The 27368-nt window shown below is 41.5% G+C and overlaps 1 protein-coding gene across 9 annotated transcripts; it reads left to right on the top strand.

Annotated features, from left to right (window-relative positions):
* Window positions 1-15: 15 nt before the first annotated feature.
* Window positions 16-27368, top strand: ERMARD (ER membrane associated RNA degradation). 9 transcript variants are annotated; one of them, XM_058533965.1, is made up of 18 exons: window positions 91-169; window positions 3034-3202; window positions 4521-4660; window positions 5589-5690; window positions 5987-6076; window positions 8358-8455; window positions 8929-9065; window positions 10235-10349; window positions 11346-11448; window positions 14422-14451; window positions 17066-17134; window positions 18361-18534; window positions 20205-20288; window positions 22154-22230; window positions 22870-22995; window positions 23431-23649; window positions 24653-24766; window positions 27095-27368. In XM_058533965.1, exons 1-18 carry the CDS (start codon window positions 164-166, stop codon window positions 27276-27278), a joined length of 2037 nt encoding a protein of 678 aa, XP_058389948.1. In that variant the 5' UTR covers window positions 91-163; the 3' UTR covers window positions 27279-27368. The 9 variants fall into 9 exon arrangements, with proteins under 9 accessions (XP_058389950.1, XP_058389948.1, XP_058389947.1 ...); XM_058533964.1 differs by lacking the exon at window positions 91-169 and adding an exon at window positions 197-831 and having other exon boundaries at window positions 4607-4660; XM_058533963.1 differs by lacking the exon at window positions 91-169 and adding an exon at window positions 197-831 and having other exon boundaries at window positions 4526-4660.

Raw genomic sequence — 27368 nt, 5'->3', positions numbered from 1 at the left:
CGTCCCACTATCCACGAAGCCCAACGTCCGAGTCCGCTCCCAACGCTTCCTGCGAGAGCGAAGGTCTTGCGCCTGCGCCGCCCCAGCCGGACGTGCGGCCAGAACGAGGGGCGGGGCGAGGCTTGCGTCATCCGGCGGCGCCGGTGGCCGGGAGCCGGAAGTTATGGAGGTAGAGCGGGAGGGGTGTGTCTCCGTCTTCGCCCGGCGCTCCAGGCGGGGCGGCCTTGGCGGGGCGCTCGGGAGGGTCCGCCCAAGGCCGTCCGCTCGGAGCAGCTACCTGGCTGCGGTCCCGGGCCCCTGCCATGTCTGCGCCTGCGCGCGGGTCGGCCTCACGCGCCCAACGCGGCCGGAGTGAGGGGGCTCCTGGCCCTGCCCCGAAGCGCAGCCCTCCTTCTCCCGCGCCGCCCCGACCCTAGGTTGTTCCTGGCCCCATTCCCCGTCAGCTCCCGGAGTGACGTTTGCGGATAGTGTGAGAATTAACGTGACGGTCCGCGCGCGTTCGGAGGCTGCCGGCTCTAAGGCTGTGACGGCCCTCCGGGCCCGCGGTGGGGTGACTGGTGCGTGTTCCCCCCGCGGCGCTCGCCCCTGAGGAGGTTTATCTGTGGCACGCGGGGTCCTGCGGCAGGAGCGCGCGGTGATAACCGCCTCCGCCTGCACACGTGCGGTGGGAATTAGCCCACGGCTGAGGCCGTCCCGTGACGTAGAGCTGAGTCGCAAGGTCTCGTGGATGGCTGGAGACCGTACTCTAGTGTTAGCAATAGCTGCTGCGTCTTGGGTGCTGTGTGCCAGATGCTCCTCAAGTATTATCTCTAGTGACTGCAGCACTAGAAGGTAATAGTCTTTTGCACACTTTACAGTTAAAACTAAGGCTCAGACGTGTTATATAACTTTCAAGGCAAGAGGTAGAAAATCTGAGGAAGAATTCGAATTTGAGCCTTTCCGCTCCGAGCCCGGGCCCTTTGTGCTGCGCAGGCTGCCCTGGGCAGACCCCGAAGAATCAGGATAAGGGTGTGGTGGCTGCACTCGTGCGTGCTCACGCGAACAGGCAGGGTTTCTGGCTCCTAGTGCGAGGACACGCGTGTTCATAACACACAGGAAAGTTGAAGTATTACAGCATCTTATCTGTGTAGATTTGACGTTGGATTTTATATCTTAATTAACAGTGGGGGCTTTTCTTCTCCAAGAGAGGATGGGCTTAAAAGTTATCTAAAAGCCAGCTTCTAGAATTGTGCATCTGTTGGTAGGGGATGGGATGTAGTCATTCCCGAAAGCTGAAAGTGGTGGAGATTTGGAGAGTGTTTCAGCTCAGGGTAGGAGGAACTAGTCAGTCAATTAACTCTTATCCGTTTATTGTGTGCCAGGGACTGTGCTCTGTCCTGGGGGTGCAAAGTTGTATAAGACCTGGTCTCTGTTCTCCAGGATCTTACAATTTGAGGCTGAGGGGCAACTGTGTTGATAGATTGTCTACAACCAAAAGAAAGACCTTTCTTACAACTTCAGTTGCCGTATCCAGGGCCTGCTTTAGTAGTGGAGTAGATGGGCTTTTGTGGGAAAATATCAGTTCTGCCTGCCACCTGTCACTCCAAAACTACAACCCATTCCTTTAGAGTTTGACTGCTTTTTAAAAATGTAAGGAGTCCTTTTTGATGTGAAAATAATCCGTTAGAGTTCTATTTCTTTATCAGCTGGAAGGTAAACCACACTAGTTTTTAAACGGAGCGAATTTAATATAGAGTTAACTAGGTATAAAGTTGTTAACTAGGTATCTGAAAGGATAAAAGGAGATCTCTAAAAGTATTGTGCAAGTGGCAGCTGTGGGAAGTAGTCACTACCCATAGGACTGAGGAAACTAAGAGAAGTGGTTGGAATTTGAAAACTTAAACTTAGTGGAAGGTCCCCTCGTAGCTGAAACTCAGATCTCTAAGGAGGAGCTTGTGCTGCTCAGCTACGTGGAGGGGCCTGGCGAGTCTGGGAAGCAGGCCTTGGAGGAGGAGGCAGGACATGTGAGGCTGTCTCTCATGGGGGCACGGTGATGAAGCTTGGCCTACAAGTGTCAGGAAAACTGCAGACTGGATTCAGCTGCTGCTGCAGCGGAAGGCACTGCTGCTGCTGGGGCGATGCTCAAAGTACTAGAAAGTGGACAGGAAGTCCCCAGGCTGCAGGAACAAGTCCCCTCTTCCCACTGCTGTCTTCCTGTGTCCCTCCGAGTGTCCCGACTCATTGAGCAAGATGTGGTCTACAGAGTCACACAGACCGCTGCATATTTGATACAAGTTTCTTGTGCATACCTTAACTGCTAGGACTGGTTGACACCCAGGGCTGAGAGTGGGAAGTGAAGCTCCTGGGGCACAGGAAGAGCCAACAGGGTAACAGGGTGATACCGAGGATGGAGGAATTAAACTGCCCTGCTTCCCAGGTAGGGAGGTGGCAGGACTACATCACTAATGCTAGCACACAGACGCCCCCCCCGTCCCCCGCCCTGGTCAGTTTTAGACTCAGAGTGTAACTTTGCAGGTTTATAGGATGATCTTAGTGTAGTGTGGGGATAATTATGAGGATTTTGGTTTTGTTTAATCCTTCATGAAAAAGCAGTGTGGTTTGCTGCTTTTTATACCACGTAGGGAGGAGAGGTTATGCTTTTTACTTCTATTTTAGTACATTATGCTTGGTTTTCTGCTTTCCCACTCCCCATAAAAAAATTGCTTATTTCAGTAACTTTGGGATAGTAAAGGAATGCTGTCCATAAAACGCACTGAGCTTTTGTAAACTCATATCTTAACAAATATTAATAAAATAGTTTTAAATCTTTAAACTTTTATTTGAAAAGATTTACGTAAATTATCTTTAATGTTTAATCACAACGTTTTAATCATACAGCTCTCATGATATCCAGAAAGTGTGTTAACAGGAGCTATACCCGAGTATATTCTGTACTTAAGATAGAATAGAATTTTGTTGTGACTTAAATGTATAATTAATATTCCTTTGTTTTTACCTACTCTTAAGTATTGTCTTGTATGTTTTATATTTCAGACATTAATAGAGGATCCTATTAGCACATGTCTTTCTCCCTCAGTGTATGATATGATGTGTAAACTCGGGTTTGAAGTCAGAGAACACTGTGATATCAATAGTATTGTAACTCAGAATGGTGAAGTGTGCTGGCAGACAATTACAGACTGTGTGGTTTATAGAGAGTCAGGTTCGTACTTTCTCTGCCCCCCAAACACACCTGTCAGAACTGTTGCATTTAAAGTGTCTCGACCTGTAAAGTTTCCCTTTGTGACCATTGCTTCTTTTGGTTAGAGGATGTTGTAATATAGGCCTAACTCAAAAGAGAAAAGGAATCAGTGTGAAAAGTGAGGGAATGAGGCCAGAGACCATAGAAGAGTTAATGGAAATCTGGGCTAAGAAAATCTTGTGTGAGAAGGAGGGGTCAGGAGGCGGTGGAGGGTGGAGGGGCTGTGGGTGACATAGGTCTCGACTCAAGGCCAGTAATCTGGGGAGAAATGGGAATAAAGTAGAAGTCATGTGAATTAAGGGTATGAAATGACCAGCAATACATTACTAAGTTATTTTACATGTCTTCCAGGCATTGCACGTTTTTTGGAGCGGGGATTGGATTGGGAAATTTAATAATAGTTATAAAAATTACAAATGAATGTGCTCTGGCCCAGCAATTCCATTTAAGAATTTATAAGACGGGCACATTTAGAGATATGAAAGAGTGTTTGCACAGGTTCCTCTTTGCAGCATTTTGTGATAGCAAAAAAGAAGAAACATGTCAAGCAGTAGGAGATTGGTTAAGTAAATTATGAAAAATGCACACAAGGGATTTATTATGCAGCAGTGAAAAAGAATGAGGAGGCCCATCTTTCTGGTACAGAAATCTCTTTGAGCTTTACGATTAAGTGAAAAGGAGGAGCATATATTTGTATTTACCTGTATATATATAAATATTTCTAAGATTACCCAAGGAGTAAGTAACAGAAGCTGCTATAGGAAGGAGAATTGGGCCACCAGTAGGGAGACTCACACCTTTTATATTTTTTGGTTGTGACTCATGTGAATGTTCAGCTCCAAACTTACCAAAAAAATAAAAGCAACAAAGAAGTCATAGTATGAATATGTTCTAAAATAATGTCACTGGAAATCTCACAGTCTAATAATGTAAGGAAAAAAAGTAGGTTAAAATATTATGTATATACAGTATGAACCTGATTTTGTGTAAACTTTTATACAGGTAAAGAAATGGAAGAATACGTTTTTTCTTTTGTATGAAACCTTTCTGTATTTTCCAGATTCTCTACTGATAGTATATTTTTCTCTTATGATCAGATAAACACTATGTAACTTATTTCTGATAATATATGAGCATCTTTTTTGTAAGTTCCAACTATAAACTGGTTGTTGATTTTTGAAAATTTCATAATTAAAGCACTTTTTCTTTGATAATGTTGACATCTTTCATCACTTGATATGGGACTGTGGTACTAAAACTTGTTTTCTCATCCTTGAAGCCCAGGATCTGGATTATTGGGGAAGCGTAAGGCTGCTGGGCCCTGTGTGTGAGGCCGTCCACTCACATTTGTTATCTTTGACCAAGGGGCAGTTTGAAATTCGATATGCACCATGGCTCCAGTGGACAAGTTTTCCAGAGGTTTGGCTCTTTGAACAACCTTTAGAAAGAAAAGACTTTGCAAATTCCACTTAGAGGCCATTATTACTCGATAATTGTAAAGGAGTCTCTATTCTCTGGGCCCTCCAAGTGTGATGAAGGGTTAGGGTTGCAGGGAAACTCGGAACTGTTAGTCAAAGTGTCTGAAGCCTGAGCTGAGAAGCGCATGCTTTGAATAAAGGAAGGTTTTGGATGCAGTATCAGGATCAACAGTTGGGGAGGTAGCTTGGTGCATGAGTGCTGTCCTGGGACAGATAAAAATGGACCACTCTAGAAAAAAAGAAAGACCTTGTGGACAGATAGTAAGGTGTTCTTGACGGTGGGACTAGGAGGGTGGAGATGGGATGCTTGGTTTGGTGAGGGTGAATGGAAGGGAGGAGGGTAGTTTGGGGCCACACCCAAACCTTGTTTTGGTTAGTTGGTTCAAACCAACCATTTCACTTGGCACATTCAATGACCACAGTAGAGCAGTAACTATAAAAGTTTAGTTCTAAAATACTTTGAATTTCCTAACGAAGAGCAGAAGGATCGTCACTTCTCCCTTTGTAATAGCTCTCATAAGTGGCAGAGTGAGCTGCCTTATGTTTATCTATTTTTAAGAACTAATCAAAATGGGAAATAAGATTTAGTTCAAAATATTTGACTTTTAGATTTATGGTTATGCCAGATTTATTGCTTTCAATAAACATTTAAATAAAGAACTTTCAAAAACTCCTTAGATATTAAAATATTTTTCTTGATTCTCTAGATATTGTTATATTTATGTAGAAAATGTTTACCAATACCAAATAAGTCATTGAAATATCCCAAATGAAATCTTTAGAAGTTTGAATTTCATTAATAGTATTGTTAACTTTGAGAAATATTTCTTATTGAGCACAAATTCTAACATATGTCTTATTCTAAACAGTTATTTCCTGAAATATTTGATGCTTTGGAAAGTCTTCAATCTCCCGCTATTTCTCTCGGCTTAATGAAGCTGACATCGTGTCTGGAACGAGCCTTGGGAGATGTAAGTGTGAGAACTCTTTCAGTGTTAGTCCATTAAAGTATCTGAATGAATGTTAAACCGTTTTACAGTTGCACTCAGATTTTTTTTGTATTAGTGATTGTTTTCCTATAAAATAAAATCGTTTGGCACAGATTTTAAATACTTTTCTTTTTGATTGATTTGAAATCAAAACGTTGGTGTCTTCGGTACTTTTCTCCCCTGATTTGTACAAACAGTTGCTCTCTGGGTGATTTAGTTCTTAACATCATTTGGCTCATTGTAATGCAATTGTTATACAATTTTTGTTTGAATTTTAGGTATTTTTACTGATTGGGAAGGAATGTCCCTTTCTTTTAAGAGATTTGCTTGCATCTGAGGAACTTGCTCAAGTCTTTGGGCAGTCTGTGGTAAGCTTGTTCACTAAAACTAATAGAGTAGGCACAACACAAAACAGTTAACTTTAGCTCTACTTTTATTCCTTAAGAATTGATGCCGCATTAGGAGAAAATTAATTATGTCAGTGATTCAAGCATATTCTCTTTTCCCACCTCTCTGTTCAAAATTGCCACTCTTCCAGACAAAAGACACACCTCTCTCTTATCCTGAGTCTTAGTATGGGGCAGTAACCTCTGGTGGAATGACCTCTGTTGTGATGACTTCTGGCATAATTACATCTGGTGTAATCACTTGTGGTATAATAGCCTCTGGTGAACCTCTGGTATTATGACCTCTGGTGTGATAACCTCTGGGGTGGGGGCCAGTCAAATGAACAATTTGAAGTCTATTGCTTTCATTAATTATGTATTAATAATTATAATACTTATTTTAGAATAAAGTTTTAACTCTTTAAAGAGTGATATTACAATTTGATTCTAAAATATCAATATTTTAACATGTGGGAAATTATGCCCTTTGCAGCTGTTCAAAATTATAGAGAAAACATTAGATGACAGTTAGAAAATGTGTAGAGCTATATACTTTTCAAAATCTTCTAGCGGCCACATGATTAAGATTGTTTAAGACTAATGAATAACCTTTAGGCAACTGAATGAGGCAGGGTCAAGGTAAAGAAGAAAGCCAGTCTCGTGTCATGCAGAAGGCTAAGCCTGCCACTCCAGGAAGGCATTTAAAATAGTTGTATAATATATTATAAGCTAGACTCATTGATATTGGATAAGAAATCTGTTTGCAGTAAAGCTTTCCCACTCTTTTTTTTTGGTGAGGAAGATTGGCCCTGAGCTAACATCTGTGCCCATCTTCCTCTGTTTTGTATATGGGATGCCGCCACAGCATGGCCTGATGAGCGGTGTGTAGGTCTGCGCCCAGGATCTGAACCTGCGAACCCTGGGCTGCCGAGGTGGAGTGGGTGGACTTAACTACTACACCACTGGGTCGGCCCCCAGCTTTCCCACTCTTCACGGTGGTTCCTTACCCCTTGTCAGCTTAAAGATCATTTTCTTTGGTGGAGAATATGGAATGAAGATAAAGTGCAAACTTTTCTTTGTTACACTGAATTCTTAAATTCAGTTGTTTTGATCTGTTCTTATTACCTGCCTATGTGATGTTAGCCTTTTGCCTACCTGCAGCCACTTTTAGCCCCCGGGTAGTTTTACTAGTTTATTGGCATATATAGTTCTGGTTGCCCAGATGGTATAAACAGTTAATGAAAAACAAATACTAAATTAAAAATAGATAATATTAAGTTATTAATATTATTATAATTATTATTAAATTAAATTAATACTAAAGTGTTAAAAATTAATGTGGGAGTGAAGCCTTTCTGGAGTGGCATTGAAGAACTGGTTGTTAACCATTCTGAAGTTGAGTTGAAACGCCTCTTTATATCTTCCATCCTCTGGCTTGTCCTACACTTTAAGGGAAATTCGGGATACCTCTGTTTCCTTTTCTCAGCAATAGTCTTTCAGGTATATGAAGACAGCTTCCATTCCTTTCCTTAGTCCTCTGGAGGCTCAGCTCTTCTTTCTCATATGACATGGTTTTGAGTTCTTTTAGTCTGAACATCTTGCAGTTTTTCTGAATCTCTTCTAAAGTATGTGCTCCAGACCCAGAGGCAGCCCATGGAAATGTGTGAGTATTGCAGTCCGATCAGCAGGATCCCTGTAATGGGTGTGTCTTCACTTTATAAAGGGAGGGACAGAAGCAGGTGACTAGTGAACCATGCTGTGGCGCTGTGGTGCGCGCCTGGGATCTGAACCGGTGAACCCCGGGCCGGTGCAGTGGAGCGCGCGCACTTATCCACTTGTGCCACCGGGCCGACCCCTCGGCTTCTCCTTTTCTGTTTTATTTTATCTGGATATTACTCACATTTGATGTGCAGTATGAAAGCAGCATAGCCTGGGTCAGATCTCATTCCCCTTGATAGCTTTGTGGTCTCCCCTCTCCGTGCCTGTATTTTTCTCATCTGCACAGTGGGAGTAATAGTAGTACCTTCCTCATAGGCCGTTCTGATGATGAATGAGTAATGAATACATGCAAAATGTGTCTGACATATCAAATGCTCAGTAAATGTTAGTTTATTATTATTATTATTACACTGTATAGTAACCAGACTGTTGGTTCTCTTAGTTCTAAAGCGGAAAGCAATATCTTCCCAGTATTATATTGGTTTATTCAGTAGTTCATTAATTATGTAACTGCTCAATAATCTGCTGTCCTTAACCCGGTTAGATGAACATACTGAAAGTCTTCGTTGGCTCTCCGTGTGGGCTCAACCTGCGGAACGTCTTATGGCACGGGTTTGCGTCACCTCAAGAAGTTCTTCCGAAGTAAGTTGCTCATGAAGTAATTTTCTTTCATTTTTGATATACTTATGAGTTTACTTTCTCTTGAATTTCACATCAGGGAACGATGTGTCTTGAGAAAGATGAGGGAGTTTTGAGACAGGATTTTGAAGATAAAACTGAATGTCAATCGCAGAATAGGTGGGGTGGTGACAAGGCTGTGATTTCATGGGCTTACACCCCAAAGGCGATTCCGAGGTTAAACCAGATGGGAGTAATGGGGTCAGGTCACAGCTCCCTGCTGGAGAGGAGACCCTGAGGTTTTAGCTCACTAGTTTCTGAGATATTATTGTTCCTCCCAGCCACCGCACAGCTTAATTCCTACAGCGAGGGGAGTTTTGTGCAATTTAATGGTGTTCTGCTTTCTTAATTTTAAACTTCTTTTTTTGAAAGTAAAGCTTTTTATGTGTATGACTGAGTTCATTTTTCTAACAGATCTCTCTGGCATTTTCCACCAGATACTGTTCAATGATGATATTGTTGACGGCAGGATTGGGTCAACTACTGAAGACTTACCTTCAACAAACTAAGCTTACATTGGCACATCGACCTTTCATAACTTTTACAAACTTAGAGGATTTGATTGTTTTCCCTGGCAAGTTCTGCATTTCACATTTTTCCCTGAATATATCTTTGTAAAGATATTTATAAAGCCATTAACTAGCATCAAGATTAGAACTCTTTAGGTGGAATGGTTATTCTCCAGTGGCAAGATGCCTTTGAAAGTTGCTTGAAGAACCTCGGAAACTTGCCACATAAAACCTTACCTCTTCCCACGATGTCCCCGGGATTGTCTTGGGAGCCTTTGAGAGTCACGGCTGCATGAATCAATGTTAGTGGTAGAATTAGTTTATCCTCCAGATGTGTTGACATTTTGTAATGTACCTTCCCCTCTCCTTTTAGCTCTCGTGCCTTTGTACTCATAATCATCATGCCAAAAGTGCCAGTAGTATAAATTGTCTCCTGTAACTTCTTTTTTTTTCCCATGACAAAGCCACTTACCGAATTAATGGGGGCAGGGGACACAAAACTTTGAAAGAGCAATTAAATCACATGTTTGCTCCAAGCCCGTTGCTTTTCCATTTTGGCAGTAGTGGTGTACATTTGTATTTGCTGGTGTAAATCGTGGAGGGAACAGTACAGAATATCTTGGTCCTGGTGGTCTCAGACTTTTGTGCCATGGGCACTTTTAATAGTCTGGTTATTACAAATAATGTATAGTTTTAAGACCTTGTTTTTTTTGAGCAGTTTTAAGTTTACAAGAAAATTAAGAGGAAGGTCCAGAGATTTCCCATATACCCTCTGTCTCGACACATGCACAGCCTCCCCCATTATCAGCATCCCCCTCGAGAGTGGTAGGTTTTTTACCAAGGATAAATCTACATTGACACATCCTAGTCACCCAAAATCTGTAGTTTGCCTTAGGGTTCACTCTTGGTTCCTATATCTTCTGAAAACATATCTTACTTTTCTTGGTCAGTATGATCAGCTGGTCAACCCTGAACTTCTTTACTCAAAGCTGTTGTAGCCTAAATCACTAAAGAGATGCAGTTGTCCACGTCCCCTTTTTCCAAGGTTACCTGTGGTCTCCTCCAACTGGAGCTCTAGTTCAGGTAGTTGTGCTCTCAGACTGCATGTGCTACCCCAGGGGCTACAGTTTACCTACCTGAGGAGGTCAGCTCATTGGCATCACTTCCTAAGTGTGTTCACATCTTTTTCAGTTGACTAGTGTGATTGTGCTCAAAAATATTTGCTATCTTGCAGATGTTCCTCGTGAGGTACTTTCAGTATTAGAAGAAGTGATGAAGAAATCCACTTTTGTATTAAAAATCATGTTGCCATATTGGGAAGTTGCATTAATCAAGTTCAAGTCACAGAGGTAACTGAAGGGTGGTACTACAGAGTGGTTATTGGTAGTTGGGAGGCCAGTCCTTCTTAAAATCCTCTAGCTCCATGTTTTCTTGCTGCTGGAGTGTAAGCAAATAGAAGTGGGGCTGACTCAAGAGTAGACCTGAGCATAAAGTATCTTCATATAATTATTAAAAAATATCTTGAAGCTGGCCTGGTGGCGCAAGTGGTTAAGTGCACGCGCTCTGCTTCAGCGGCCTGGGGTTCGCAGGTTCAGATCCCAGGCGCGCACCGCTTGTTAAGCCATGCTGTGGCGGCGTCCCATATAAAGTAGAGGAAGATGCGCACGGATGTTAGCTCAGGCCCAATCTTCCTCAAGAAAAAAGGGGAGGATTGGCATCAGATGTTAGCTCAGGGCCAGTCCTCTTCACAAAAAAAAAAAAAAAAAAAGATATCTTGTAATGGTGATTTAAACGTTACATGTCATCCTTTGATTACAGTTGATAAAGATAACTGGTTTTTAGAATCAACTTTTTAGTATTTTTTTAAGTTCTAACTATGAGTGAAACATTGTGTCCAGTGTTAGAGAATCATGGACCAAAGAGGAAGGAAATTTGTCTTTGTATTCCCTGAGAAGCAGAGTGTACTCACATGGACATCAGGAGGTCGGTTGTCTTGGTTACAGTATCCTGACACATTCATTTATACACCTTGAGAACCCTCTGAAATCCTGGTATTTGAATATTTTTTAGAAGTCGTGAGTTAGGCAGGTCTTTGATGACATTTTAGTCCACTGAAGCTACTACAAATGTTTCATCATACATTAAAACACTGGGAAATAGTTTTAAAATCACTAGTCTACTGAGACTTTGATTCTGGTTTTGTTTCTCGTATTAGCAAGTAATATCACCCTCCTTGCTTTGAGCACACATTGGTTGTATCTGGAATACAAAACTGTTCTTGTGGTGTTGGTGCCAATGTTTATTTTAAAACATGGAGTTTTGCTTATTTTCCTTCAATTTCACAGGTTTGCTGACTGTGCCATATTGTTACTGACACAACTAGAAAATGGACTTAGGAAAGTTTTTGCCACAGTTAACAAATGTCCAAAAAGACTTCTGACTGCCGAGGTACACATGCTTTAATGATTGATGGTGATTGTTGTTGCTGCTGTATTGACAGTTTTCTCTGCCTAATTAAAATTTTTTAATGTCTTATTTTTGTTTACCATTAAATGAATTTTTTAACTAAGAACTTTCTTTGGAAGACTCAACTGTCATTTTTTTGTGGGTCCCTATTATAATGATTTTATATGATTAATATTTATATATTATTATTTTTGATAGTTCCATAATATTTCCAAGTAGTCTTTTAAACTAATGATGTCATAAAAGTAGTAACCACTTATTTTTTCTCTGTAGCCGTAATTATTGGTGTACTGTTGTAACCCCATGATGTGGTTTGTGGTCTGCAGCATGCTACTCTTTAAGGACAACTGCTTCCTCTTGGCCAAAACTGCTGGGGAGGCTTGGAGATGTTTCTGAGTGGCTGGTGCCCAGTTAATTATCAGAGAATCCATTAGGTAGAGGAAAGGGAGAGTATGTATTATGGGACGAACAGCAGCATCTGCCACACATTTTAGTCTCGTTTCTTTCATTAGTTCAGCTTATTGTTTTTGCCCCTATAAGTAGACATTCCTCAAAATTCTGTTCTCAACCCTTCCCTCTCTTTATATTTCCCTCTTGGGAAATCTCACACTATCCCATGCCTTCAGCTATTACCTCTAGGGGAACAACAACAATTAGAAAATACTTTGAATCTAATGAAAATGAAAGCTCAACGTATCAAAAGTTGTTGATGCAGCTAAAGCCATGCTAAGCAGCCAATTCATAGCATTAAATTGCAGTGATCAGGAAGGCATTGTCTCTACCTCACAGTTCTTCTATCTCCCGAGTTAGATTTATAGCTGTTTGCTGAATACCTTCATATGAGTTTTCCCCAGCATCTCAAATTTACTTTATTTCAAAAAAGCATATTTTTTCTCCCACAAATCTGTTCTCTGGTATTCCTTATGATCCTTATCCTCTCTATTGCTCTGGTACCAGACTTTAGCATCATCTTGTGCTTTGCCTGCACTTCATTCTCCTTGTCCAGTCAGTCTCCAGCTCTGCCCGTTGGTTCTGTCCCTGATTTACCTTGTGCCCCTTCTTTTCAATGCTGAGGCCTCACCTGGCTCCTCATGCTCCCTTGAGCCCATCTCCTAACTGGTCTTCATGATTCTCCTCCTCCTCTTTTCCATTCTAACACTGCCACTAATTATTTTCTAAACTAATAATTATTCTTAGATCTTTTATGGTCTCATCTGCTTAAAAACCTTTAGTGGCATCCCAACTCCTGCCAGTAAGATTCACACTCTTGCGTGGTACGTAAGGATCTCAGTGAGTGGCCCCAGCCTTTCTCCACCTTGTTTCTCGTCCAATTCCTCCAGTATAATTTAGGCTTCTCACTAGCTCCTGAACATGCATGTCTTGCCTAATACTTTGCCCACTCTCCCCTCCTGACTGCTTCAGGCCCGATAATAATCTCCCAGAGCCTCATCTGCTCGGATTTAACAGCTGCTCCTCTCTGTGTTCTGTTTCTGTTTCATCTCGAGGCAGTTCTGCTTTGCCTTATGTGCATTTTTGTAGAGGTCTCTGGTGCAGGTGCCTTGAGAGGGGACATTCACATTAGTGCCCCCTGGTGCCCATGCTCAGTGACTTTCACCTAGGCTTCGCCGTCTAGTGATGTGGAGTGAAGCATCAGTCTTCCAGTGGAAAGAGCTAGAACCCCAGACCTCAAAACTCTCACCTGAGTATGCCTGGACCTGACTTCATGGCAGCGTCATCAGTCACTGTGCAGCTGTGTGGGATAAATAAATTTGGTTACTCACTTGTCATTTGACTGTACAAATAAATAGTGTTTGTTTCCACAGAGGATGTAATTTATCAAAGAATTTCTTAAATTTTAGCTCAGGCTTTTATCCAGGGTAAAGATAGCATCAGTTTATTTATAAGGCAATACATATATGAAAATACTTTGTGAAACTATGCAAATGCTATTATTATTTATTGGATACTTATTATTGTAAGGTCTTCTCGAGATCAGTGGAAGAGAAGATGAGTAAGACTTGATGACTTTTAAGAAGCTTATGTGTTAGGGGTGAGGGATAAGAGATTTACACCAATCGCATAAAACAAGGTAACAAGGTAGAAGTTAATGCATGTAGTTGATGGAGATAAATGAAAAGTTCAGCTTTTTTGAGGAAGTTGTGAGGATATTTAGCAGGCAATTGGATGTTTAGAGCTCAGGAAAAATTTTAGGGTCAGCAGTACAGATTTGGGAGCTAACGGTACAGACTTGAGAGTTATCTGCACAGTACTAAATGTTGAAGAACATTTGATAATATTAAATTGAAAGTACATTAATAAGCACTAATAAGTAAGACACATTTCTCGAGAGCTGGCTTCCACAAAATATTGATTTCATCAAGCTGTGTGTAAAATCTTACTGACTTCCCCAGCAGCCTTGGAGATAGGCATTACTCATGTCCCATTTTGCAGAGAAACCTGAGTGTGTGGAGGTGGCCTGGGTTTCCCTTTAGAAAGGGCTGAAGTTGGGATTAGAATGCTGGGGCAGCCTGGCCCCAGAGCCTGTTTCTGTAAACTCTGTACTGATTACATCAAGAAGATGAAAAACAAAGGCTGTTTGTTGGAGGAAATAGTCAATTGTGCTCACTGGCACACAAATACCAGCCATAAGTAGAAATACTCTGTGTGAGTAGTGATTTGTGAAGTTTTGGGGTCATAAACGTTAGAAGTATCTGAGCTAATGTCCTTGTGAGGGCAGCATCCTAACATGGCCACTGCCAGACTTACTGTATTTTCATGTCTTTTATAAGGCATTTATGTTGTCAATGACATTCTTCCCAGTGTTGCTAGATAAAGATTTATTTTCAAAAGAAAGTTTCCTATTTGTGGCCATGTACTAGAATTTTTTCCCACTTTGAATAATGTCACTTTACTTGTATTTTGCTTTAACTATTTCTTTTCTTTCCTTTTCTGAAGTCGACAGCTCTTTATACCACCTTTGATGAAGTAAGTAAACTTATTAGGTATTCTGAAACAAAAAAAAAACATTGTGTTCTTTTGACATACAAATGAAAATACACAGTTAAAGATCAGTCATGAGTTGTGTGCTTACAGGAAAATGTTGATAGTCATAGAAGCGAAAAAATAAAAAAGTTTATTATAGAGTTAAATATAGTTTTCAGGCTGAGACCCAATGTTATTAACCTAGAGTCTAAAGTTATAGAAAGGTCAGAGTTGGAAAATGCCAAGAGATATTAACATTATATGCTACAATTATTTAGGGGCTTACATTTTTGATTTAAGGTTAACACTTTTTTTACACACGAAATACACATCAACTACTGTTAAGAGTATATAGTATGCACTGATGCATTTAATCTGTGAATTGGTGTGATTCTGAAGGTAAAAATCTGAACTAGTAAAAATTACCATTGAAATAGCCTTTTATCACTCATACAGAGGCTTTTGTGTGTATGATCCTGGATAGTAATTCTTATGCCCTAAAGTATGACACCGTGGAGTTAGCTGACAGGAGGAAACGAAGGGAAAGTCCATGGATAGAGATTTGGGCATTCAGATTGTGGGGGAAGAGGGAGAATCCCCCTCTGCCCTTTCCCTTAATGTTCTTATGGCTGGCCAAATAATTAACAAGACAGGTTAGCAGGAGAAAATAATACCAAGTTTAATAACATGTATACATGGGAGAAACCAGGAACACTGCATTTTTCTCAACACAATAGCAGAAATTCTTGTCTTAAATACCATCTTCAGCTAAAGACAAAGGAGGATGTTGGGATTGGGGGGTCTCAGTTACAGGAGATTACCACTAAAGCACTGCAAACAAGAGTAAGGTTATTATGCAGATTTAAGGCCTCACCTTCCACATTGATAAGTTTCTAGAAATGAGGTCATCCCCCCTCTTCCCAATACAGAGAGGGAGATACGTTTACAAATGGAGATTTCCCTCATAAATGTAAATGTTTGTCTGGCAACTCCTCGCAGGGCCATCCAGAGAATGTGGCCAGAGAGACAGAACTTCCAATAAGATGGGCTTGTTGGTGCCTTTTCTATTGTGACATCTATTTTACATTATATTACAGCCATCAGATAGAAGATCTGTTCCAGGAAGGAGTTACTATGTCAAATTCTTTAGGCAGTTAGTGGGGAAGGTCAAATGTCCATCAGAGAAAACAATTAAGTTAAAGAGATATATTTCAGGGTGGCCAAATCTTGATCTCCCACAAGATCATGTTGCCTTTAAGACAACTATTAGATTCCTAAGTGAATAGTGGTAGGTGAATTAAAAAATGTGTCTGCTTACCTGCCGAGTTTATTCCGTTATGTATATAATTTGCTATTATTTAAATATATAATATGTTTGATGCTGTGAGGATTAAATCAGATAACATAGTCAAATCTGTGTAGGATTAGGTCTCTAAGACTAGATTGGATGGTGGGTTCCAAAGTCCACGATGAGTTAAGAAGTGACTAATTAAGTAACTCTATACTTAAACACATGTACATATACATATACATATAATTACACACATATCCATGTAAGTACACATAAATGCACAAACACATGCATACATATAATTGCACACAAATATACAGGCATATAGACATGTAAGCACACAAACATAAATGTACATATAAATATACACACATATATACATATAAATGCACACACACACACAGAAATACAGAAATGCATATACATGTATACATATAATTACACAAATACATGTATATGCATACACATGTATACATGTAAGGACACATAAACAAATGCAAAGACACATATACATATATATGAATATATACACACATATACACGTACACATATATACTTACAAATACATATATATGCACACATACACAGATATACAATACACATACACGTATATACCTGTAAGTACACATCTACATATATATACACACATATATGCCCATAATACTTATAAATACACAAAACACATACATACACATTTGTTCTTAGTGCCATCAAGTTGATTTCGACTCCTAGCGTCCCCATGGACAGCAGAATGGAACCCTACCTGGTGTTTTTGTGCCATCCTCTCACCTTTTGACGCTATATTAGACAATGCTTCACTGCTATTCATAGGGTTTTTGTGGCCAAGTTTTTTGGAAGTAGGGTCCTTCTTCCTAGTCTGTCTTATTCTGGAAGCTCTGCTGAAACCTCTTCACCATGGGTGACCCTGCTGGTATTTGAAATCCTGGTGGCATAGCTTTCAGCATCACAGCAACACGCAGCTGCCACAGTGTGACGAACCTGGGTCAGGGCAGTGAGAGTGCGGATCTTAACCACTAGACCACTAGGGCTGGCTCTGTGTACACACGTATACATATACACATACACACACAGATATACACAGACACACATTAACACACACACACACCCACATAGTTAAGATATATATGCTTAAAGTCATACTGATTACAAAAAGTTTTCCTGAACTAGGACTGTCCTTACTTCATTCATTTTGCTTGGGACTTATAGAACACGTCTTACCAAAAGTACTCTAGCTTTGACTCTAAAAAGTTCTGTATGCTATGTGTGTGTACCAGTTAATCAGCTCATTTGTGTTTGGTGTTTTAGATATTGGCAAAACACTTGAATGACGGCAAAATCAATCAACTTCCTCTTTTCCTGGGAGAACCTGCGATGGTAAAGTATTCAGTCTTTTCCACTGTAATATTCTTGTGTTTATGGATGTGATTATCACTTCTCCAAAATGCAATTAATTCTGGCTTGTGATATGCTCAAAAAAAGTGCTTCTGAGCCGTTCCCATGCGTATCCTGTGCAGCAGACGTTCACTAAGCTTGGACGCCAGCTCTGTGCTGTGCTCCATGCTCACTATTTGAATATACTTTTTCTAAGGCCTGACAATGTAGCTGCTCTGTTCCTGAATGCTGGATTTGTTGGTTCTAGTATTGTGCTGGTAGAGGGACTATGTTTGCTTTATGAGCTACAACAACAGTCAAATGTGACTAAGATTGCATGTTGTATGAAAAGAAAGTTATTAGTTGTTCAGAGCCATTTTCTCTTATCCTCTTTTTGTATTTTATGAGGATATTGCAGTGACTACTTTGGACTGTAAATAGAATTTTTATATTTATTCCTTCTGACTTGGAGTTAGCAACCTAGATTCTACTTCCTGTTGAGTGACACTAGTTAGATTCCCTTTAGGTGTTCATTCCTGCCATCAGGAAGTTAGGATGCTTGAACTAGTTTATTTAATACTCTTTTTCGTCTTAAATCTCTGTGACTCTTCTGTCCATTCGCAGTTTGCCTCGTCAGAGGTTTCTGACCCTTTTCCTCTGCCCTGTGGGAGAGGCCTTGGACTTGTGCTAGTAAGAAAGAAGCAGCCGTCTTCGTCGGGCTTCAAAGGTGAAAGAGTGACCTGAGAGAGGGCACAGAAGAAAGGGAGAGGCATGAGGAGAGGAAAAAGCGAGGACTGTGTTTATGCCAGAGCACAGCAGTGGCTTCTTTTACTGAGTGGAAAGTTAGCTTCCAAATGTGGACCACTGGGTTTTCTTCCTTGGAGAAGGGTGGGAATGAGAGAGGGTGAGTCTTACTAACACTGGGGCCATCTGTGCAGGTCTGTCACCCTTAGTGGTTAGTCCTCAGATTCTCTTGTCGGTCTTGATCCAGGCAGCAAGGTGCAGTTAGAGAGACCAGGGAACCCTTTTTCCCAAGGAGATTGCCAGCTTGGCACTTCACAGTTATGTGCCTTGATGAACTCGGTCTCTTTGAGGCTCAGTTTTCTCGTCTGTACGTGAATGCTGCTGCTCCTTAAACGTGTCACATGTGGCCCGTTCTGGGCCTTGGTACTTTTCTTTCTTCTGCTGAGAATACTAACAAAATATTTTCTCTGTTTATTTTCTGAAAGGAATTTCTCTGGGATTTCCTGAACCATCAGGAGGGTCCTCGTATAAGAGATCATTTAAGCCACGGGGAAATCAACTTAGCTGGATTTCCGAAAGAAATAACAGATCAACTGCTTGCATTTTCTGTTGTACTTCTACTGAGATTTGTTGATGAAGATCTATTGTCAGTGTTTAAGGTAATGCATAGGGAAGAAAACAATTAGGTCCACTGTCATTCAGTTATGAAAGAATATAGTTTATTTTTCAAATGTAATTAACTCTTGATCATTTTTTGTCATAATTTATCTGAATTACAGTATACCCCCATCAGAGCACATAATTGTGACTTGTTTACATGTATGCATGTATTCTCTTTAACAAATAAATCAATATTACTAAATCTAATCTAAAATAATTTAACCCATTTCTTAGAACACATTGACCTTTGTTTTTAACAGTGACAGGATATTGCAAACCAAAGAACAAAGTATGAAACAGGATTAACTAAATATATTGGAAATTTTTACAGATGTCTGTTAAATTGGTGGGGTGAAATATTTGCATCTGTCAATTCTTTTATTATTCTGTAATTCTTTTATTATTCTTTTATTATTTTGAAACAAATAATTTAGGTTAGAATGCTTGTTATTGATCATTTAGTCTTTTTTTCAGATTATATGTGTAACAATTATTGTAAAACTTGTTTAATAGTTCAAGTAAGATAGAAAAATTAATGTAGAAAGTGAGAGTCCTCAGGAATTCAGTTTAAAATCTGTAGGAATGAGCTCCTGATGGATTAATTTGGGGATAATTGACCCTTTTTGCACTACTGAATGTTACTCCCTGACACAGGTGTCTCCACTTCTTCAGGCCTCCCTCCCTCAGACTCCCCACCTGGGTGGCAGCACCGTCCTTCCACGTGGCTGCTCAGCCCAGAGGCCGGAGCCCTTTCCTGGCTCTTCCACATTCTGTGCTGAGTCCTCTTCCTTAAGAACGTGTGCCACGTCTGATCTCTTACCCCACCCCACTCCCATACTGCACCCCCCCCCCGCCCCAGCCAAACCATAGGCGTCAATCACTAGCCTTCGCAGCATGTGTGTCTGGCTGCCCCAATAGGATGTCGACCCCGTAAGGGTGCACTTTTGTCTGCTTTGTGTTCAGGGCCCAGATGCTCCCTTCTGTGCGGTAGGCCTTCGTAGGTATTGGAGTGAATGAAAGGTTAAGTGCATTTTTTGTTCATGCAACATCTACCTATTTTAGTTATTTGCTTTGTGCTGTTGAGAATTGTAGGTAGTTACTGCTTATATGTAGGAAAGCTATTGACATTTGTAATTAAATTTGTCAACTATCAGCTCACTGACTTTTCTTTTTATTTCTAATAATTTTTAGTCAGCCACCTTGGATTTTCCGGTTGTATGGTTATGTCAGCTGTAAATAATGTTATTTTTACTCTTTTTTCAGTATTTATATGTGTAGCAATTAAGTATTTATAGCTATGTAATTCTTTTAGTTGTATTGATTTTTATTGTTTAAATTCCTGTTATGTTTTAGGATAATCTCTTAAATTTTCCAATTGTTTGGAATCTCTTCATTTTTTCCTATTTGTTTCTAGTTTTGTTGTGTTGTGGATAAGTTTGTAACTTATCATTGCTCATAGGCTTTGTTTAAAAGTTTTATTGGTTATGACTTGATTGCTATGTCAAGCCTATTTTAATGAAGAGTTTCGCTGCTTTGTTATAGCTGAATAGAATTATGTGGAGGAAAAGAATGAAGAATCAGGACTCTTGTGTGACTTAAAATTCAACAGAGGAAAACTGGAAGCCTAACCAAAAGTTGCAGTAATTAATGTCTATTTTTTCTAACCTAGGAGAAAGTAGCAATAAAATCACTGATGAGTCTTGCAGAAGGCTACAGTGCTCGCTTTCATCCAGTGTCTTGGCTTAAAAAACAGGTATGCCACATGCAGGCCTTTTGGGAGGGGGTGTGTGCATGTCAGCTTTTGCAGACGTGTTCCAAGAGTATGGGTCAGCCTCATACTGGACTTTCGGGTCGGCACGTCTGGCTTTCAAACCATAGTGTGTCATTCAGTTACATGGCCTTGTGTGGTTGCTTGGGTGCGTGGCCTTGGCCAAGTTGCTCAGTCTTTCTGAGCCTCAGGATCCGCGTCCAGCAGTTGAAGTAATGGTATTGTCTGCCTTGTTGGGTGTTTTTAGTACTAAGTGGATGACTATTGGAAAGTGTTTAGCATAGTGCCCTAGCAGGCTATTACTATTATCATTAACCCAGGACTAGTAACAGTGTTTGCTTCTCAGTTGTGAAGAATGTTAATTTTCTTTTACCAGCTCTTGTTAACTTATAAATTGAAACAAACAAGCAAAACAACAAACTTTTAAGCATTTCTGCCAGGACATTCCAGTTTGGAAATTAGCTTAAGTACTTTTTTCTACATATGGTAGGTACAAGGGGGCAAAAATAGGGTCATCCTAAGAATATAATAATCACGATAATTGCTAACTCAGAAATTCATCAGTGAGATTGCCCTCTAGAAGGAAGCTACAAAATAGCACGTAATGGGTTAGGGAGAGATCCACAAAGGCAGCTGAGAGAAACAATGCCTTGAGAAGACCCAGTTTGACTGATGATAGCTTAAGAGAAGTGACATCAGTTAGGAGGGGTTGTCAGTAGTAGACGTGGAGGAAAAAGAGAATCCTGGAGGCATTACCATCCTCGTGCTGTTTGAGAGAAGGGTTCAACCTGGGTACCTGTGTCGGGGGTTCTGGTGTGGCGGCAATGCATTGGCTATGTTCGTCTGATGCCGTTGACCGCTCACAGTTGCACTGACTGCGGATTGCGATTGTGAGCTTTCCAAGAACAAAAGTCCTTAGGAGGGAGGACAGCAGAACTTGCCTGCAGGCACTGACCTTCAGAGACAGGAAGGGAGGGAAGGAGGAAGGGAAGTTTCAAAGGAGGAGTGAAGGTTCTGGAAGGCAGAGAAGCTTCACAAAGACAGGATTTGCCCTTACACCTCAGCTGCTGAATCTGCAGCCTCATCAGGCCCTCTTGCTCCTTGGCTGCTGCTTCCGTGTTCCCAGTGACGCCCCCTCCTTTCCCCACAGTGTATATTTTCACTCTTCACCTTGTCCTGTAGCCTCCTACTCCTGCCATCTGTTATTTACTCATTTTTTATTTAGTAGACAGTCTTGTCTCCTGTTCTTTTTAAGGTCATTGCTCTGGTTTTTACCGCTGCATAACAAATTACCCACATTTAGTGGTATAATTTAATTTGCTTATACTTTTATGGGTCAGAAAACGGCTCCACTGGGCTGTCTCAACTGAGAAGATTAGAAGCTGGTTCTGGGCACTTTTGAGGCCTCATGTGGCCTCTGCAGCAGCAGCCCTGGTGTGATCTCTCGCTTCACCAAGAGTGGTGGCCAGGAGAACTGGGGAGAGGTGCTGCTGTTTCTGACCTGGCTTTGGAAGTCATGCACCCTCCTCACTTGTATTCTTGTGTGACAGGCCACTTGTCAGAGCTGGTCCCGATTCAGGAGAGGGGACATAGACCCCAAAGGAGGGGGGTGAGGAGTTTGTGGACATGTTTACAACTACCCCGGATGTCAACTACCCGCTCATCCCCCAGCAGTTTTCCCTCATCTGATTGTATTGAATAACAGAGTTTTAAAATGTTGTGAGATCTGTGGCAATTTTACAAATATATGTTTTCTGGAAAGTGATTGCAACATCTGTGACAATTTAAAAACATATTTTCTAGAAAGTTATTGTAAAATCTTTAAAAGCAGTTGGATGCTTTCCTCTCAGGTGCTGAGCTGTGAGAAGAGCATCAGGGTTTGGCCCTGGCTGCCTTTGCCCGAAGAAGCCGAAAGGGAAGCAGCCAGGTGAGCTTCGCCATGGGGTCAGAGAGGCCTTGCGGTTGTCTGCCGACATCAGTCTCCAAATGGTGTCGTCTTCAGCAGGGCCGTCGGAAGACAGGATGCCAGGGCGGGACTGCTAGGCCTTGGTGACTGGTGTAGGTGAGAGATGGGAATGAAGGGTGGCTGTGATCTCCAGCTCAGGGCCCGGCCATGTGGTGGGGCCATTTGTGGAGAGCGCGAACACAGGCACAGGGGGCAGGTGTTGTGAGAGGAGGATGGTGTCCACGAGAAATGTATAGTGGACAATTGGAATAGGGATCTGAAGCTCGGGAGAGAAGTAGGGATAGAGGTACAAATTTGGAGTCAGAATACAGCACATTCATCTCGCAGGAGTAATGCTTGGCTGACTCACACGTTATCTTTGTCAATAATGGGCATTGCTTTTAGTGTGTTGTATCATTTATACCCTGCCTCTGGCTTTTCATTTTATATTTGGGGAAACTAAGTTCACATCACATGCTTTGCTCTGTGAACCATTAAAATGAAATTAAAAACCATTAAATATTATTTTGTACGGGTGCTAATGAAAGCATCTTCATTATTATTATATCTTCATTATTATTCGTTATTGTCATGTGTATTTAAATATTTTCTGTTTTTCAGATCAGAAGGTAATTCTGAAACAAATGCCTGCAACTCTTTACTTACAAAAATCACCTGTGAGCTGTATCACCACATGCCTGAGGATCACTGTGTTGTTAGTGACTTGGATGATCTCCCTGCTGAGAAGTAAGTTTCAGGACTTCCTGAGAATTGGTAAAACATTGATTAAGCAAATTGGGATCACACACTTAGCCATTTTCTGTGTTTTAAATTTTATAAGCTGGGTGGTAGCATTAGAATCCCACTATCATTGTTCCTTAAGAGGAATTATTAGATAGGCTTCGATAGTCTCTGTGCACATGTTGGTCTGTCTGATAAAAGTTGTCAGTACGTATTCTGTTCACCACAGTTAAGCGTGCATGTATTTAACACTTGCTGTGGCTAACAGTTGTACTAGCCGACCTGAAAACAGAGTGTAAGCGGCCACCCTCACCAGAAGTTACAGACTAGCAGGTCTGGGCGGGGCAGTAGCGACAGAGGATCAGTGATGGAACACGCCCTATTAGAAGTCAAAGGATCAGAGGTGGAACACGCCCCGTTGAAGTCCTCTCTAACCCACAGGTGGCCCCAGGTGCTCCGTGAACTCTGCAGCATCCCCATCCCAACCCTATTCTGTCCCCGAACTGTGCTAGAGGTGCTCGCTGTGCTCCGGAACATCAGCATGTGCTGCACCCACGTGTCTGGCCAGGTGGTGGCCACCTTGGAGCTGAGACGCCAGCAGTGGGTGGAGAAGAGGCTTCGCTCCCGGCAGAGGAGGAACTTTCTGCGCATGTTAAGCAGGTGTGTGGCTCACTGTCCTGTTTTGTAAGAAGCACTGTTGGGCAGGAGTTATCTTTGGATGCTGTTCTAATTCTTAGTTTCAGAGAAATACTTACTTTCAGGGAAAGTTACAGTGCATGTTATTTTAAAATACCGTTTGTAATTTCGGCAGATGGGAATATGGATTCTACCAACCCAAGTGAATATTTTGATTTAAAATACAACAACAGATTAACTCAGATGTGCCTAGGTTGTGGTTTCTTCACTTACACTGTATATTTTAGAATGTGCTACATCCTTAAGAAATGACCATTTTGGACCAATTCATAGAAATTTGGGTTGAGTGGTATCTGTGTCTATAAAGCTTTTAATAGGCATTCCTCGGTTGCTTCCGAAAGGTTACACCCAGTTTACGCTCTCGCCGGCACTTTATAAGATGATCCTCATTATGTTACATCCTTCCCAAAATGGGATATATTTAAAAAAATCTCTCCTGGTTTCACGAGAAAGTTAATATCTTAGTTTAAATTGGAGTTTCTTTGAATCCTGGAGACATTGAGCGTATTTTCATGTTTAAGCCGTCTGTCATTCTCTTCTTGTGCAAGTCCTTTACTGAATATCAGATTATAAGAAAGATGCTGACAGATGGCAAAGAGAACAAGAACTGAGTGGAAAGCTGGATGCAGAACTGGTGATGTCCTGGTGCTCCCGGAGAGCAGTGTCAGGACCACAGCTGGCTCCTGTCACCCAAAAACTGGTGCCCTGAGAGTGAAGAGTAAGGAAGGTGGGACTCGGCTGGCGGAGAATGACTGGGCTTCAGCTCCCACAGGCCATCCTGGTACAGTCTGCAGGGGCCAGGCTATGGCGATTAGAAAAAGGGCTTCCGTAGATAGAGAGTGCTCTTTCGAGAAGTTTAGATTTAAGGACCCTTGAAAGAAAGGTTGGTTAGGTGAAGTATTTCTTCCTTATGGAAGTGAAAAATACGTAAATTTGCCAAATATTAACTTATTTTCTCTATTTTTAGTATTAAGCTTCTGTCTCCTATGCTTTACCTGATTTTATTGCTGATTGCACTGGAATTTGTCAATATTCATGAGGTTCAAGGAAAAAATACTTATGAATATCAGCAGTATCTAAAGTAAGTGTGTCATACAAGAAATGAAACTGTGTTTTGGTAATTTTAAATAATTTTTACTCCTCTTGGTTATTTTCTTTGATTTTTTTTTTCTTTTTCTTTCGTGAGGATGATCAGCCCTGAGCTAACATCCGATGCCTGTCCTCCTCTTTTTGCTGAGGAAGATTGGCCCTAGGCTAACATCCGTGTCCATCTTCCTCCCCTTTATATGGGACTCCGCCAGAGCATGGCTTGACAAGCAGTGCATCAGTGCGCGCTCGGGATCTGCACACTTAAAACCGCTGCGCTACCGGGCCGGCCCTTCTTTGATTTATTTTTAAGCTCTCAGTCTGATGGGCCCTTCACGGTTTTTCTCTGTGGATTTCAGTGCAAGTTCATGAACCTTTAAAACTGACATCTGTGTAGGCACATTTAAGAAAACTAAATATGATTTACATGTCAATGCTTTTAGAATTCCTCACTCTGTGTGATTATAACAGCATCCAGAGAGTAATGTTGCTAATGCTTTGCACGTAGCAGGCACCTCAATACGTGTTTAAAATGAACATGAAGGGCCGGCCCCATGGCTTAGCGGTTAAGTGCGTGCGCTCCGCTGCTGGCGGCCCGGGTTCGGATCCCGGGCGTGCACCGATGCATTGCTTCTCCGGCCATGCTGAGGCCGCATCCCACATACAGCAACTAGAAGGATGTGCGGCTATGACATACAACTATCTGCTGGGGCTATGGGGGAAAAAAATAAATAAAATTAAAAAAAAATATGAACATGAAAATATGACATTTTAGGGCCGGCCCCGTGGCTTAGCGATTAAGTGCGCGCGCTCCGCTGCTGGCGGCCCGGGTTCGGATCCCGGGTACGCACCGCTTCTCCGGCCATGCTGAGGCCGCGTCCCACATACAGCAACTAGAAGGATGTGCAGCTATGACATACAACTATCTACTGGGGCTTTGGGGGGAAAAAATAAATAAATAAAATTATAAAAAAGAAAATATGACATTTTATTAAAGAAGCGTGGAATCCAGATGAGAGTGAGGGCAGCAGATGTGCGAACTGTCAGTAGTTGGTGACTCTGGATCAGGGTTTCTCAACCTCGGCTCTACTGATGTGTTGAGCTGGATCGTTCTCTGTGGTGGGGCTGTCCTGTGCACTGTAGGCTGTGTAGCAGCCTCCCTGGCCTCCACTCACTCGATGCCGGTAGCACCCCGAGTTGTGACAACCAAAAGTGGTTTAGACACTGCCAAATAACCCCTGGAGGACAAAATCACTCCCAGTTGGGAACCACTCTCTGGATGAAGGATCTGTGGATTTTCATTTTTTATTCTTTTAACTTCTCTCTCTGAGTTTGAAAATTTTCAAAATTAAAAGAGAAAATTGCAGACTCCTTGGGAAACTGTGAGGAGAACTTGGAAAATATAAGGATGACATTTATTCCCATCAGTCAGAGGTTACCCCTGTGAACATGTTGATGTAAATATCTTTAAGGAAGAACTTTCTAACAGCAGTAGGTGGCCCAGAGCGGACTGCATCTACTTTGCAGTAATGGACCCTCCATCGTGGAGGCTGGAAGCTGGACATCCAAGGATGGAAACGGGAGGCATTCTGCTGACAGAGTCCTGAGTTGGTGGAAGCCTTGCTCACTCATCATCACGTAGGTTATGTGTTTATTCCATGTCAGTTTAATCCAGATGGCCTCTAAGATCCTTTCTGGAATTAAGTTCCAGAACTTAAAATGTTGTATCTGGATTGGAAAGAGTTGACTTGTGTGAAACCACAGGAGTCCATCCACCTCTCCAATGACATTGACATTTCAGTGTTTTTCTTTCGTTTTTTTTTGTGTGAGGAAGATCACCCCGAGCTAATATCCATGCCAGTCCTCCTCCTTTTGCTGAGGAAGACCAGCCCTGAGCTAACATCCATTGCCAGTCCTCCTCTTTTTTTCCCTTTTCCTCCCCTAAGCCCCAGTAGATAGTTGTATGTCATAGTTGCACATTCTTCTAGTTGCTGTATGTGGGACGCCACCTCAGCATGGCCAGACAAGCAGTGAGTCGGTGCGCGCCCGGAATCCGAACCCAGGCTGCCAGTAGTGGAGCGCGCGCACTTAACCACTAAGCCACGGGGCCAGCCCTAAGCCACGGGGCCAGCCCTCAGTGTTTTTCATCTAATTTGTATTGTCTTATTTCCATTTTGTATGAATTTATTTTTCTTGAATTTGCAGACAAAAATTAATTACAGTACTTCAGTTGTAATTCCAAAATGAAGAGAACACATTTAAGTCATGATTGCATTTTATAATGGAATAGATAAAGAGATTAATTTCCCTTTTTTTAAAACAGGTTCTTAAAGTCGGTCTTGCAGTACACTGAGAACCTGGTGGCTTACACCAGCCCAGAGAGGAACAAGTGGGATGAAGCTGTCAGTCTTACACACTCGGCTCTGCTGAAAATTTGGACTTTCAGTGAGAAGAAACAAATGTTAATACATTTAGCCAAGAAATCCACAAGCAAAGTAGTCTTATGAAAATGCCTGTAAGTTAGGATGCTTTTTGTTACATCAGAAGATCCAACTTGGATAGACTTGAACAGCAAGTAAATTGAAAATCCAAAAGTG

The sequence above is a fragment of the Diceros bicornis genome, chromosome 39 (genome assembly GCF_020826845.1).
Source record: "Diceros bicornis minor isolate mBicDic1 chromosome 39, mDicBic1.mat.cur, whole genome shotgun sequence".
In the NCBI taxonomy this organism is placed as follows: Eukaryota; Metazoa; Chordata; class Mammalia; order Perissodactyla; family Rhinocerotidae; genus Diceros; species Diceros bicornis.
This window is presented reverse-complemented; position numbering and strand designations above follow the sequence as displayed.